This window comes from Anolis carolinensis, chromosome 6, assembly GCF_035594765.1.
Source record: "Anolis carolinensis isolate JA03-04 chromosome 6, rAnoCar3.1.pri, whole genome shotgun sequence".
NCBI classification, from domain to species: Eukaryota; Metazoa; Chordata; class Lepidosauria; order Squamata; family Dactyloidae; genus Anolis; species Anolis carolinensis.
In genome coordinates, this window is record NC_085846.1 from 43,625,955 (window position 1) to 43,641,484 (window position 15,530).

The window sequence follows — 15,530 nt, forward strand, 5'->3', positions numbered from 1 at the left end:
ACTTTCAATTTATACAGCAAAAAAAGGAAAAAAGAAAGAGAGAACGGGGGTGGGGTTATTGTTAGTTGAGCAAACTGTGAAAAATATTAAATCGGAATCTGAAATGTTTTTAATAGGAGAGAAGACATTAGATGTCGAAGTTGATGGATTCTGGGCTTCATAAGCAACATTTAATTAATCATAAGAAATAGGTCATAGTAGTACATAGTAGTACGACACAAGATTTTCAATTAAATCTACCCTCCTTCCCGCTCAGAGCAAGTCTGCAATTGAGGTTTGATTTGAAAGTATTTGTTCCTGGTCCATTATCTCTGAGTTTGGCAAATAAAACTCTTTCACAGCTTTTATCACAGCTTTCTAAATGTTATTTCTTCTAAGTTAAAAGCCATTAGAGATTAAGAGTGCTGCTTTTATCTGCAGCTATTGCTTTCAGTATACTGCTGAATGCCTGTAACTCTTAGGGAGTATGTCAGGCAGAAGTTCCAAGATTTATATCATTTGAAAGCTCAGCCTCCAATTTTCAGAAAATATTAACTTTTAACCATTGCCCAACTCCCTCTCACAATGTCAGACAGCACCATTGCCCTTTCTTCCAACTGTGTATCTTGGCAAGGTTCTCAAACTAAATATAGTCAATGCTAGTCTTTCAATCTAGCTGTCAATTCCTGGACTATGCATTCTCTAGATTCCTTTCTCCACTGCCAATGCCCCAGAATATGTTGGCTTCTAAACATGGTCTGTTACATTGAGCATTTTGTGGTTTTGTTCTAATAATCAATTTGATTGTTGCTTTCTTTCTTTTAAGTAGAAAGTGACCTTATAGTGTATATTGGGCATGTATTTGTGTTCAGCATTGTAGCTGTAAACTTTATTCTTTAGACATCAGTTTCTTACAAGACATTTGCATCAGAGTTTAGAGCTTAGTGATGGATGGGTGTACCTAGTAGACAGAAAGCTACACTAAAACAAATGTACATTTATTAATTGTAGACCCATAAATGTTCAGGCAGGTTAGTGAGATGTTATTGCACACCTACAGAATCACAATTTTATCAAATAAAGTAGTTCACTTATTTCATGACTGTAATTACTTTAAAGACTATGCATCTATGTATCTTGCAACTGCAAACCAAGTTTATGACCTTAATGGAAAGCTGAAGCCACTCTTGGGTTTTGTGGTTTTCCTGTATCTTATGTGTATTTTACATTTTCAAATATTTGTGTTTTTCATTTATTACATTTGTATGTACATACTTGTAACTCCTCATACTGTTTGTAGAATTGGTAAAATTAAAGGTTGGACAGAACATGCATAAAGGCAAATATGTACATTGTGTGACCATAAAAGAGGAAGGGAAACGAATCAGCCATCTTCTCTCCTCCTTATCGCAAATATTAAATTGTACACAGGAAATCTACAGTGTAAAACACATGGTTAGAGTTGTGAGGGGACAAAGATAGTACACTTTTTCTGAAATGCTGAAAGTTATGTTTTAACTGTAGTGAAAGGAGAGAACTGTGAACTCATGCATTCCTAGCTCCCACCCTTTTTTAGTTTAGTATTAACCATCAATCACAAGCCCAAGGGTGATAGTAATTCTGTGTTTGAAATCCAGTATCACAAATCATGTGTTTATCCCATGACATACAGTACAGTAGAGTCTCACTTATCCAAGCTAAACAGGCTGGCAGAAGCTTGGATAAGTGAATATCTTGGATAATAAGGAGGGATTAAGGAAAAGCCTATTAAACATCAAATTAGGTTATGATTTTGCAAATTAAGCACCAAAACTTCATGTTATACAAAAATTTGACAGAAAAAGTAGTTCAATACACAGTAATGTTATGTTGTAATTACTGTAGTTACGAATTTAGCACCAAAATATCACGATGAATTGAAAACATTGACTACAAAAATGGCTTGGATTATCCAGAGGCTTGGATAAGTGAGACTCTACTGTATTGGGAAATTTTGAAATGCAAACATTCACCATGACTGTCTCCATAACCAGACTTCCAAGGAGAATCCAAAAACACTGGTAGAAATTAATCCATTTTAACTAATTAGCTTAATCGCTTTTTACCATTACTAGAAGCTTTTGTAGAGGTCATTAACAATTAACAATTCAAAAGCAAACACCACAGTTTGTATCATAATGTGCATATCTCACAATAATGCATTGTTGGATATGAAAACTCAAATGGACCTGCTGCTCTTAGAATCGTTGTTTTGCTCAAATGAATCAGAGAAAGTGGTGGAGGTGTGGCAGTAGATGTGGCAAATGATTTCATCATTCTTATTAATTCCGAGGCTGCAGTGTTCTCTGTCCCTATGAATTCTGGCTCTGTTTCACCACTCTACATATCAACCCAAAGAAACAAACACTTTCCTTTAAATGTGGGAATGACACAGAATAGTAAAGTCTAGGACAGAATTTCGTAAAGATCTGGGACCTTCTGTGGCATTTCTTCATCACAAATTAATATTTATTTATTTAGAATGTTTGTATTCTGCCGTTCTCTGCATGCGGACTCAAAGTGGCTTACAACATAAAAACATACAAATTCCAACAATTAAAATGTGTAAATAACAATAAAAACATAGCAAAAACATACATCAGTTAAAACAATAAAATTATAATCTGTCACTATCTCCACCGGAGACACCTCAATTATTTACAGGCTTAAGATTCCCAAGGATCTCACTATGTATAAATCAAAGGCTTTCTTGAATGGAAAGGTCTTGACCCCTTTCCTAAAGCTAAATAGGGATGGTGCCGCACTTAATTCTTCTGGGAAGGCAAGTTGTCCAATTCCTGGATTTTAATTTAAAAATCAAGGTCACTTCCATGCATAGATGCATTCTTGCAGTGGTTCATAAGCTAGCCAAGAACACTATAAAATCCCATATTAAAATATTGCTATTCTGCCATCATCCTGGTTTTATTTATTTTGTGTCAAAAGCATTGCATAACAAACAAGTCCAAAAGTGATAAAAGAAAGAAATGACAAACAGCTAAATAGTTTTAGACCAAAAGCGGGCAACAGCGACCTCATTGTCAGTAGCTTTAAATAACTCCTCCTCCGTACATGAGGCAGGGCATTGTGGGCATCCTGGTATAAGTAAATGAAACTGATACAATTGTCTAGAAATATGTTAATGATAGAAATCTACATTGGTTCCTGTTTTTTTCCAGGTACCAGATTTTTGTAAAAGTGTCATTCAGCTTTTATTTAGCATATCTGAACAGCCTGGGTGTTGTATGCCAAAAAGAGAGGTCAAATGGGAATAAGTTAGGCAACATAGAGATAGCATGAGACTACTGTTTGTAGATAAAAAAGTTTTCCTAAGCATTCTTCCACCTTAGGTCAATATTGATCAGTATGAAATTCAGTAAAGGCTATAGAATTTGATCATTGAGCTCCAGTTTTATGGTTTTTTTCCCTTTCTAGCAATGCTATTGGTCCTTTGGTAGCCCTCTGGCTTATATATGACAAAGGCGGGGTAATGCAAGAAGCTCCTACTCCTGTTTGGCTACTACTGTATGGAGGTGTTGGCATCTGCGTAGGCCTTTGGGTCTGGGGGCGAAGAGTGATCCAAACAATGGGGAAAGACCTCACTCCCATCACCCCATCGAGGTAAGAGCATGCCTATTTGCTTTGGTTGTGACAACGTCTAATTCTGTGAGTTCTCATAAAATTCCATGCAAGTCTTTGTGTGCCTAATGATTTCTGCTTTTGATTTGAGTAGTGATGTGCATGACTTCATCTTTAAACTAATGTGATGCATTAAAATTGTTGAGGTCTGATTGCGTAGAATAGTCTGTTGTCTCAAAAGCATAGAGAGGACTAAATTAGAAAATGGCAAAAATCGCAAGGAGCTATCAAATACTGTCAGCCCTCCACATTTGCTGAGGTGAAAGTGCAAAACTGCAAATAAAGAAATCGCTGTTTTATTACTTAAGAGATCACCTCTCTAGGAATTTCTGGGGCTTCCAGCATGGCTTTATGCTCCATAGCTGACTATAGAATCTTATGAGAGGACCTCCAGATTCCTAGAGAAGTTGTATCTCAACACTTCTCAACCTCTTCAACTTGTGGCCCTCCAGTTGTTTGGGCATCCCAACTCCCAGAAGCCTTAGCCAGCTTGTTCAACGGTCAGGAATTCTGGGAGCTGAAGTCCAAAACAACTGGAGAGCCGCACTTTAAAGAGGTTTGCTCTAGATCCTTCAGCAGGACAACTTGACCATAATCAACACACGAATATAAAAACTGCAAATGTGGAGGGACAGCTGTAACTTATTTTTTAAACAATGGTTCTATGGTTTTTCTTTGCTCTTAATGCGTACTAGACTTCTGCTGCTAACCTAATTACTAATTAAGCATAATTTCTTGAAATGTAGAATAGATTGCCAGTAGTATTGAGTGGATCAACTACTATAATGTGGATGCGTGTGTACAGTTTTTCATTATTCAGCAGCAACTTCTCCTCTTAATATAACGCAATGACCCAAAATCAGTTGGAGGGCAGCAGTTGGCGGCAACTCTGGTAAGACTTTGGCATGTTGCATGGTGCCCACACTGATAGATAATTTTTTTTTAAAAAAAAAGAGTGACTGTGAAGTGTTTTCTTATGCTTCCTGCAGTGGGTTCACTATTGAGTTGGCTTCGGCGTTCACAGTTGTGATAGCTTCCAATGTTGGACTTCCTGTCAGTACTACACACTGCAAGGTATGCCTTTGCCATGTGACTGCAGCCAGGCTGGTCTGGACTGCACATTTTTTAAAACTCTGCTGCTCAGATCAGTTTATAGTGGCATGATACCATAATGAAGAAATACCATACATGTGGGTAGGGCAGGAATAGTTTCACATCTAGTTGTAAAATGCATGAAGAGATTTGTATTCAATTCCCTCCTCAGACATCTCAGTTTTTTTCATATTCTGTATTCCTGGAAGATAATTTAGCATCAAAACTGCTCATCCACATTACTTTTTGCTTTGATATATATTGCCTTAAAAAAGGCAGTCATGCAGTCTACCATTGGACTTTTGCCAATTTTAGTTAGTGTTCCACAGAAGCAAAGAGTAGTAAGTGGTGTACAAAAGTAATGTGTACTGTTTCCTATGGAACGATACACTTTTCAGAAAGTTGCACAGGACAGTGCTGAATAAGATTGGCGCTGACCCAACCATTTGCTCCTCCCACAGTAGTGATTTTAAAGTAACAGACGGCTTTTTAGCATTTTGTACATGGAGGGGGAGGGGGAATTAAATGGCCCTTCTCCTTTGGGAATTAATCTGAATTATGCATTGCAAGTTGTCTCTAAAGCTGCTGGTCGGTTAACTCTTCATAGCAATGGATTTTTTCCCTCAGATCATGCCACATAAAGTTTGACCTGATGCACCCCTTCTTTATCCAGAGGTTCTGACACTTTTCACCCTTCATCCTTCTACTTTCCTGATGGATGCATGGCATGGGATTTCCTGTGTGTCACTCTTTTACACTACAAAATCTCCCATTTGTCTTTTTATTTCTTCACAGTGGATTTTGCATTGAAGTAATGTGTGCGCTAACCGTACTTGTAGCCTCAAATGTGGGTATTCCAATAAGCTCCACTCATTGCAAGGTATTGGAGTTTGCAGTGGTCACACCAGATAAACACCCAGTCAAGCTTTTACGAACAGATGGAAAAAATATAATAAAGGCTTGTTTTCCATTTTGCCTTCATAACATAATGCATCAAGCAGTTGTTGTTTTTTTAAAAAAAAAAACAAATCCCAAAATCAAAGTATTACCAAAATTGAACATGCACATTTCTGCAAATATTAGGATGCTGATTTTTTTCTGAAATATTATAGAGTGGAAAGAATATAGGTAGCTTATTATTTTTCATGCTACTTATTAGTCACATTGTAGAATTCACCCAATAGTCTATTAACAAGTGCCAATCATCTTAACTTTTAGTATTCTTGCCTCTATGCATTAGACTTCTTAGTGTTAACATTGCACTAACATTTTTATACTTTGAATCCTCCCTCAAATCATATACATATTTTTTCATATGGAATTCAAGGGATTTTTGATATGGCTAATTTTAAGGAGCACTTCATGTACACATCTATAAGAGTCATCAGCACTCTTGATCCTGTATTGCAACATCTGAAGGCAAATGGCATTTAGTTTCAAGCCAGTCCAAAAGACAGCTGACATTGGACAACGAATTGTCACTTTTGAACAATGACTCTGCTTTTCTAACCTGTATTCTCATCAAAACTTAGTAAAATAAACTTAGATAATGCTTAGAATGGATTTACCAATGCCAGCACCACTGATGCCCTTTTAAACTGTGTGTGTGTGGGGGGGGGGGGGGGGGGGAGGAGAGGAGGAGGTCTAAATAAATTACTCAAATAATGATACCCATCCTCTAAGATGAATATGTCAATAAAATAGTGGCGCCTTTTATATTTCTTTTAGAATAGTATTCGTCATCCTTTTCAGACTTCAAACCTACCTTTAATCTACAACATTTCCCCCCATTTTGTCTCTTTTTTTGTTTTAGTTCCCAATCCTATCCTAAGTCTGTTCCTGTCTGTAATGAAGTGTGAATTTTTTAGTTTACAGATGTCATGTTTAATTGTGTTTTAAAAGGGTCAATATTTCAGTTATGGCATCTCTGCACTCATTAGTTGGTTGCCATGGAGAAGTGGGCGGAGCCAACTGCCGTTTGGGTGGAGAAGTGCAGGTTTGAAAAAGAAGCAGTTAGTCTGTGCCCTGATGGGGTACAGTGAAGACTGATCCTCAGTTGAAGGGATCAGGGAGACTCAATTGCTTATTTTTGAGTCAGTTTAAAATAAGTTTGGTGACTTATTTTAAAGTAGTCTGTCTCCTGATAAGGAACAGATAATCTGTGATTGTAATTCACAGGGTGACTGCAGTTTAAAGCAGTAGAGAAAGAAGTGACATTTTAAGAAGTTTGAAACACCTCATTCTAGCTTTGCAACTGTTATCTAAAGTGCCTCTAAAGAGAAAGTTACTGTAACCATTAAGCTTTGTGCCTGAATAAACGTGTTATTGTTCTTTCAAACATCTCAGTCTCTGACACATATATTACCATCAAGAGTAAATAAGAAAAGAAAGAAAAACAAAATTTAAAAGGTCTCCTCTCTAAGTAGCTAGTGACTGTACCTTCCCATAGTGGTGGCAAGCACTGATAATCCCCTTTACATCTGGTGGCCGCATTATAAACATCTTTACATTTGTTGGCAGCATTTAAATAAAAACATCTTTATAATTTGGTGGCAGCGGTTATAATATAATAATATAATATAATTATAATTAATAAATAAAATCCTTCTCCACACTGTCTATTAAAATAAATGAACATTAGAAAGAAAATGGTGGAAGTACTACTGATGTGATCCATCCCTGGCCTGGAAGTCTAAAAGCTTGTTCATGAATGTTCCCTTTGGAAATGATAGCAAAGTGTAGAAGGCTAGTGCTGGGGAGAAGGCAACTACAATAAATAGCCAAACATCCTATTTCGGAAATTATCAAGCACTGTTTTTAAAGGAATGCCCAGAAAAAACTTGCCCCACCTCAAAAAGGGCTGCCTCAAGTAGCTTACTTAATGCTTATGCTGGGGCTCACTGTGAAAGTGAATCACAGATTGGATATCGTGATTTATCCTGCAAACAGGAGGAAAGATTTTGAAATTCTTTGGAAAGCTCAGTGGACAGGGGTTCTAGGACTGAGACATGACCACAGGTGGGCAGCAGGTGTCAGTAGGATCCATAAAACCTTGCAAAGAGAATTTGTTTTTAAAATCTATTTTGTTTCAAGAAATAGTGTATTAACTCTTTATATGTGCTGGGATCCAAAGAGGCTTATATGCAAAATGATTATCCGTGTCTATGTGGAAGAGAATTGCCCTTCCACGTGCTTCTTGTAGCAGTATCTCCTACCTCATGGTATGCCACTCTGAATGGCTATATGATCTTTGAATGGTAGTGTTTCTGGTGGCATGGAAGCTGCCATAGGAAGGGGTTGAAGCAAACTTATCACATTGATAGAAAATTTATTTTAGTCAGTAGTTTCCCGCTCTAACTATTTTAAGACTCAGGGCCTGTGGAATTGGATTGATCAAACATGGTCTCATGACAGGCTTTTGGCTACTAAGTTATATTAAGTGGGTTATGCCATCAGTGCTAATTGGATTGAATCAATTCTTTGGGACCTTGCATCTCAGTAATCTATCTGACTTGATCTGTAAGTCTAAAGAAAGGGGACTATGCCTTTTAATATTCACATGTACCCTTCTGCACCGAGAGCAATTCTTGGAATTTTCTATAAGTTCCAACACTGTTGTAGTACATTACACAAATCCAGAGTTAGAATCCAATTGTAAGTATGTAAACATTTCCTCTGAGTGAAATCTAGTAGTGAAAGATAAGTTTGGGAATCTCAGCTTATTGGCCACTAAAAAGGATTTGAGGTTTTACAAGTTAAGAGACCTCACACTCTGTCGGAAACTTGAATCTTGACTAGGCTTGATGGACCAGTACCTTACTTTTGAAAGGCAGAGAACTCAATGCAACATTGCAAAGTAATGTGGATAGGGAAGAACTAAAACAGTAATATTATCTCAGATAATTCTGGGCCTCAGAATATATAGTACAACATTTTGATCAATAAATCAATGTTCCAGCTAGCTAAAAAATGGAAATTAGAAGTATTCATATTCAGTGTCATCTCTTCCCAAATTATTTCCTTTTATGTATGGAAAAGCTCTTACCTAGCTGCTACACAACAGGAAGACAGAAAGCTTCTGAGTGGTGATCAACTCTCAGGATAAGGCATATAGAAAAGCCTGGTTTTCTGTGCATCAACTTACAGCGCTTTCACTTGGTGGTATGAGAAAGCAAACAGCAGACATCATGGCACTTAGGAAGGAAATTGGATTAAGGAACTAGACGAAATGACAGTTTCTCACGGAAGATAAATTGTACTCCTTTGTTGAGTTGAACAGTTAGAGCAGGGAAACATAGTACTACTTTGAGCAAATATGTGATGTTGGAGGTCTAATCTTCCTGTCTCCGGAGATCAGCTTCAGGCATGTCCTAAAATGGCAATGATCAGAACAGGAAATTCTTTTTTATATATTGCCTTTGTCAAACTATTACTGTTAGCCTTTCTAGTACATCAGATAACACAGCATCCAAGTAATGAAAAGCACCCGTTTTACATCATGCTCAAAAAAGAATGTAAGAGTTGAATTTGAGTATTTGACTATTCTATGATTCTATGAGTACTTAAATAAATATTCTGTCAAATCTTAAGGCTTGGCAAGTTACCTTTTTCCCCTTGTACTATTTTCCACTCCAGGGGCAAATTAATATTTGTATATAGCATCATTTTGCAAATGTCGCCTTGATTTGAATTTGATTTGATTTGAAAGAGGAGCCCTTCACCAAAAGAGTTGGGAATTCATATGACAAATATACAACCCCAGTCCTTTAAAAAAAGAGACAGATGGAAATCAAAGCTAAAAAAAATACTTGGCATGGAATCCAAATAGTGCAAGGCACTTCCTAAAAACCAAACAGATGCAGTCCCTCAACCCATCTCAAGTAGTTCTCAGCCTCTGTGGCAGCTTTACACAAAACTCCATCCTTGTGTTAAGATGATACATGGGTTCAGATTTCATCAATGAGCGCTTTCAGTCGCTTTATAGTTCTGGGCATCAGCTGACTGGCATTGGTTTTTTTGCAGGGGTCCAGAAATGTGGATGCTTGGTAGCCAGCAGCAGTCAAATCCTTCAGGCCACTGGCAGGCCTCAATGCGCAAAGTGCCAGGCTTATGTTTCAGAGAAAATTGGGAAGCGAGGCATGACATGTCTCATTTTATGCATGGCACACAGAACATACTGAAGAGATCTGTTTTACTTCATGCCGGACTTCAGAGACATTTGGTACACCATTTGCTAACTCTAAATGCCTCCATAATCTGACATGAAGAGCAACCCAGCCTTTTACAGTTATCTCTGTAAGCCAGAAGATTCATTGGGCCATGAGGTGATGGAAACCACAAATAATGCTGGCTAATAAAGGCAAACACATATTATGGACACCCTGGCGATAAGCTTCTGTTAGCAATGTTAAGTGCATTTAATTCTGATTTTGTTCTCAAACCTCTAAGGTCGGCTCTGTGGTGGCAGTTGGCTGGATACGCTCCAAGAAGGCTGTTGACTGGCATCTCTTCCGCAATATCTTTCTAGCCTGGTTTGTGACAGTTCCTGTGGCCGGCTTATTCAGTGCTGGCGTCATGGCAATTCTAATGTATGGTATCCTGCCCTACGTCTGACTTCATTGTTGTTTCCCAGAAAGAAGGGAGCCTTTCTTTGAAATAAAAGAAGGCAAGATCTCTCATTCAAGAGTGCTGAGCTCCCTATTCAAACCATACGCTACAGTTAGTCAGCAAGGATGTATTCTCAGTGTCTTTAACATCTGCTGTACATATCATCTGTGTCATTGGTTGACATAACACGTGGTGCCGTTTTCTTATATATTAAAGAAATATATATATATGCTTCTAGCAGGTAAAACTACCTTAAATTATAAGTGAGGTGAAAATAATTGCCTAGAATTTAATCTTTAGTAAAAATGTGTACATAATGTATCATTTGGTGGCAGTTTTTAAAATATTTTAGAAGAGCTGGGATATTTGTCACTTTGATAATATGATAAAGCAAGGTGCAAAATGGGTGCAGTTTTTTAAAAAAATGCTGTTTAATGATACTGGAGCAAAACCATGCAGAAGTACATTGGTTAAAAATGTGGTTCATATCATTGTTGTGTATAATACTGTATGAATATTGGTTTTATAAATACTTTTTAAAAAGTAGCTTTTTAATGGTGCATTTCCCTGATATATTTTGGATAAGAAAGTTTAGAAAGTACCAAAGAAGGGGAATAGCTTGTCAGTATTACATTATATGTCTGTCCGTGTATGTGCTGTTTGTCTCCCCTCCATGTAAATTTCGAATGGAAATTATTTTCTGCCATCAACCGTCAGCAAAGCTGGGATGATATCACTCCTGTTTACTGTAACTAGCAAAGTGTCGTAATGTTACAGTCTATATAGCAAATACTATCCACATGGGATTTAATAAAAGTCCAGCTTTACGTGTTAAACCCCAAATTCTCTTCGAACATCTATTCATCATCCCTTGTATGTTAATCCAGTTCTGCTCCCAGAACGTCCATTTATCAGCGAGTTCAGGGGGCAAAAGATGAGGATTGAGCCCATTCTGTTTGCTTCTCCTTTTGCCTCCAGTAAGTCTTAACTATGCAGTGCCAACTGGGGAATGACGGTACCACGCACAATTGTAGTGATATATGCCCAGCATCTAAATAAGTGGGGAACAAATTAGGCTCATTTGAGGTATTATATAATGTCAATCTCCTATGCTAGAAGTGGCTATTAAAATGGTTATCATGCAGAGGATTTAAAGTGTCTTTTTGTGACAAAGGAACAAATATAAGACTTAATTCAGATGTTAACCTTGAGCAGAGTAAGATCTTCTGCAGCATGACTCTTCCTGCCTCCTAATAATATAAGATCTCTGAGGCTCCCATGGAAGAGTCTACACTGTAGCTTCTTATGCCAGTGTTGCTCCACTGCAGTAATGCCATAGGAAGAAGCTGCACTATGGAGTATCTGTTGACACTGGGAACTTGAAGTGTTTCAAACACAACAAGGAGTCATAATGTATTGCTATTGATAATGTAGACAGGAATCCTAAAAAAACTAGGATGCCTTTTTGAAAAGGCATCCTAGTTTGCTAGTCCTATGAACAACATTTAATAATAACACTACTGAAGAGACCTGGCCCTACAACCGCAACGTGTTGCAATTCCTTAGATATGCCTTGGATTAGGTCTTTTTCCAGTAACATAACGGGATAGTATTGCCCAACAGACAGCTGGTAGAATCCAGTTCTTTCATTTGCCATAGAGTCTTTCAGTTCTCTTGAATATATCTGGTTTTTCATACAGCTCTCATTGGTTTCCATTGGGCTTATGAAACAATTCTTTCGAGAAAACTGTGCTCCATGGCTTCTAAAGACATACTATTGCGATAATGTCCATGTTGGGTTTACTGGATCAGGCTTAAGGAAAGTGTGTTTGGAGGAGAATGGGAATCTTGACTTTTGAAATGCTGCTAAAATTTTGATACATGAGCTTTCTTGGTACACCATTGTGATCCTTTTTCATTGGTCATTCATTCTAAATTTCTAATAAAATAATGCCCGAAAATTGCTTCTGTGTGGAGTTTCTTTTTCAGGTGGAGTCCTTGAATCTTCTTAGCCTTTACCATCATCTTTGTTGTAGACACTTTCTGAACACAAAGCATTCCTTGCTGTTTTGCATTTGTTATGACCTTTTTAATTTATTCTCCCTCTGTGTGGGCTCTTGTTTAGACTTTTGTAACAATGGGTGGGTTGCACACACACATGCACCCACACTCCCACACTCTCAAGTGCAAATAAAGCCGAGCTCTGTGTAAAGCAAACAAAACCTTCCATTTATTTCTCTTGGGACTATTTGTCCCAGGATGTAGGCCTCTTTTGGTGCTAATCCTGTAAGGAGAACAGCTCATACAAAATGATGCAAATGAATGTGTTACTATGACTCTAGAGAATAAGATGCTCAGAAACATATTGGGACAAGGCAAGGCCAGGGAAAAATCCTGCCCACCAAGTTTTTATTCAAGACACAGTTATAGTGGCTTTTGATTTCAAACTTTTGAAAATAATTGTTCATGAAGGGTAAGACAAACCACAAGCTGCATCAATCCAATACAGCAAGAAAAACAGAGAACACTTCATTTGCCAGCATCTTTCAGACTGATAACGGTATTTGATCATTTCTGTGTAAATCTTTACATAAATTATTGTGTAAAACAGGTGGGCAGTACCGTTTGCCATTCATAGAATCATAGAGTTGGAAGAGACCACGTGGGCCATCCAGTTTAACCCCTGTCATGCAGGAAAAGCACAATTAAAGCATCCCTGAATGACAGTCATGCCAAAGAAGGAGCCTCCACCACACTCTGAACACTGTTGTCCACTGTTGAACTGCTCTTACAGTCAGAAAGTTCAGGAGGAATCTCCTTTCCTGTAATTTGAATCTGTTGATCCAAATAATTGATATATGGAGTCAGTATTAGGTAGAATAATTTATGTACTTGGTCCTTACTTTGTTCATGCATGGACATGGTTGATTTGAATTTGCAGACAGAGCCTGATACAATTTTTACCTAATACATACTACTATTGATTCAGTACTAATGTCATAACCTGCATGTAATTTAAGCTCTTGGTGAAACAGAGCAACCAAATCCTGTTTTGCTCTCACACAAGGAGGATATGACCCTGATGCAAATTATTTCTTTACAACATGGGTTGCAGAGTTCAAAGTTTAGAGAAAGAAACGGTTGTTTGAAGTTCTTGCAGAGGCCCTTTCAGGAGGGTAAATGCAGCCTGAGCAAAGGAGGAAGTCAAAATGTGTATGTTTGAACAAGGAATGCATTTCAAGTTTGTTGTGATTCCCAGCAAGGCTACAGAGGATATGATTCTAAAAAAGAAAAAAAGAAAAAAAAAGCTGTCAACCCGACATGCATACCAGTCTGGTGATGAAATATGAAAACATTGTACCCTGTTTAAGAGATGCTTTTAAAACTGATTCCTGAACAAACGAGTTGGCTCATTTCATCTACTATGAATTCATCCTCTCTTCATGATCTTCTGTCATCAACTAAGAGAGAGAGCCCAGGTTTCAGGCTGCCAGACCTGAGCGTTTAATAATTACAGAATGAAGATCTGGAGAGTACAAAAGATGAAGTGTGCCTTTTGAAGGCAACAAGAACATGCTTGAGGGGGCAACTTGCCCATTCCTGTTGTAGAATGTTGTGATAGTAATGGTTTACCATCCCAGTGTGTACCCCTTCCAACTTTGACTCTTGCCCTAACCTCTATTTATAAGCCACTATAAGGGCTTCAATCTCTCAACTCTGACAGCCTGTTTCCTCAATGCCTCACTTCCTTCATGGCTGATGGGCCAGTAGCTTTTCTCATCTTAGGACCTGCCCCTGTGCTGGTATTATTACATCAGCATAGTGCTTCAAGAGAATACCTTTCATCCCAAGCGTGTTGACTCTGCCTTGACCAAGATTTGGTGGGAGGTGTTACATGGGAGGAGAGAGAGAAAGAGTAGCATAGTGATTTGCATGTTGGACTCTGGAGAGAAGAGTTTGAATCTCTGCTCAGCCATGGAAACCTACTAGGTGGCCTTCGGCAAGTACGGTAACTCCCAGCCTCAGACAAAGGCAAAGGCAAACTCCTCTGAAAAAAGTCTTGTCAAAAACAAAATCATGCTAGGGTTACTATACACTGGAAACACATACCAACAAGACACACAACAAGATGGGTGGGCTAATCCTTTGCTGTCTTATTTTCTTTGAGTTAATTAGGAATGGAGAGCCCCTGGTGGTGCAGCAGGTTAAACCACTCAGTTGCTGAATTAGCTGACTGAAAAGTCGGCTGTTCGAATCCGGGAGCGGAATGAGCTCCTGCTGTTAGCCCCAGCTTCCGCCAACCTAGCAGTTTGAAAACATGCAAATGTGAGTAGATCAATAGGTACCACTCCGGCGGGAATGTAATGGCACTCCATACAGTCATACTGGCCACATGACCTTGGAGGTGTCTACGGACAACGCTGGCTCTCCGGCTTAGAAATGGAGATGAGCACCAACCCCCAGAGTTGGACACAACTAGACTTACTGTCAGGGGAAAACCTTACCTAATCAGGAATGAAAAATTGTTTTAACTTTCTATTTATCTGAACAAGAAACTGGATGATTATAGGTTAAATATAGAATCATGGTAAGGCTTTTATTAATTTCATGGCTGGGTCCCACTGCAAAGCTAAGGTCTTCAGGCATCTGCCAAGGCTGAACTAGAAACCTCTAGATTTGAAGGCACAAATCCCTCCCTGAGCTACATGAACAGCTGCCTGGTTTAAAATAAGCAGATGATATGTAATCAGAGATTCTGGGAAAAAATAGCCAAAGGATTGACGTTTCTAAACAATGCAGTAACTCCTAGAGTTACAATCCTCACTAATATGCAACAATGAGTAGCCCTGTCATGGGACACTTTGTGGAATCATTTTAGTACATAACAAAATTAAGAACAAAGCCTTTAGCTTAGCCAGAGCTTAACTCTGGCAGATGCCACTGCTAAAAATAAGATGCTGCATCATGATCTGAAATAATATATTACCGGCATGTGTGCACACCATGCCTCCTTCATGGGATTGTGGGGTCACGGTTTCCAGATATAGATGCTCACAGGACTTATATATGTGTGAACATCTTCTGCTACCTCAGTTTGGATTCAAATGTCAAGTGTTAACTTTTATGCAAAGAGATGTAATGGGGTTCAGCTATTCTATTAAGTATGTAGTTGA

General features: G+C 38.3%; 1 protein-coding gene across 1 annotated transcript in view; it reads left to right on the forward strand.

The window, feature by feature from the left end:
- slc20a2 (solute carrier family 20 member 2) overlaps positions 1–12,320 on the forward strand; it is a 35,423-nt gene extending 23,103 nt beyond the window's left edge. The window contains exons 8-10 of the mRNA XM_008113063.3: positions 3,454–3,639; positions 4,647–4,731; positions 10,198–12,320. Of these exons, the coding sequence (XP_008111270.1) occupies positions 3,454–3,639; positions 4,647–4,731; positions 10,198–10,362 (436 nt within the window). The 3' untranslated portion in view covers positions 10,363–12,320. The remainder of the gene's footprint in view (positions 1–3,453; positions 3,640–4,646; positions 4,732–10,197) is intronic.
- The last annotated feature ends 3,210 nt before the right edge of the window (positions 12,321–15,530 follow it).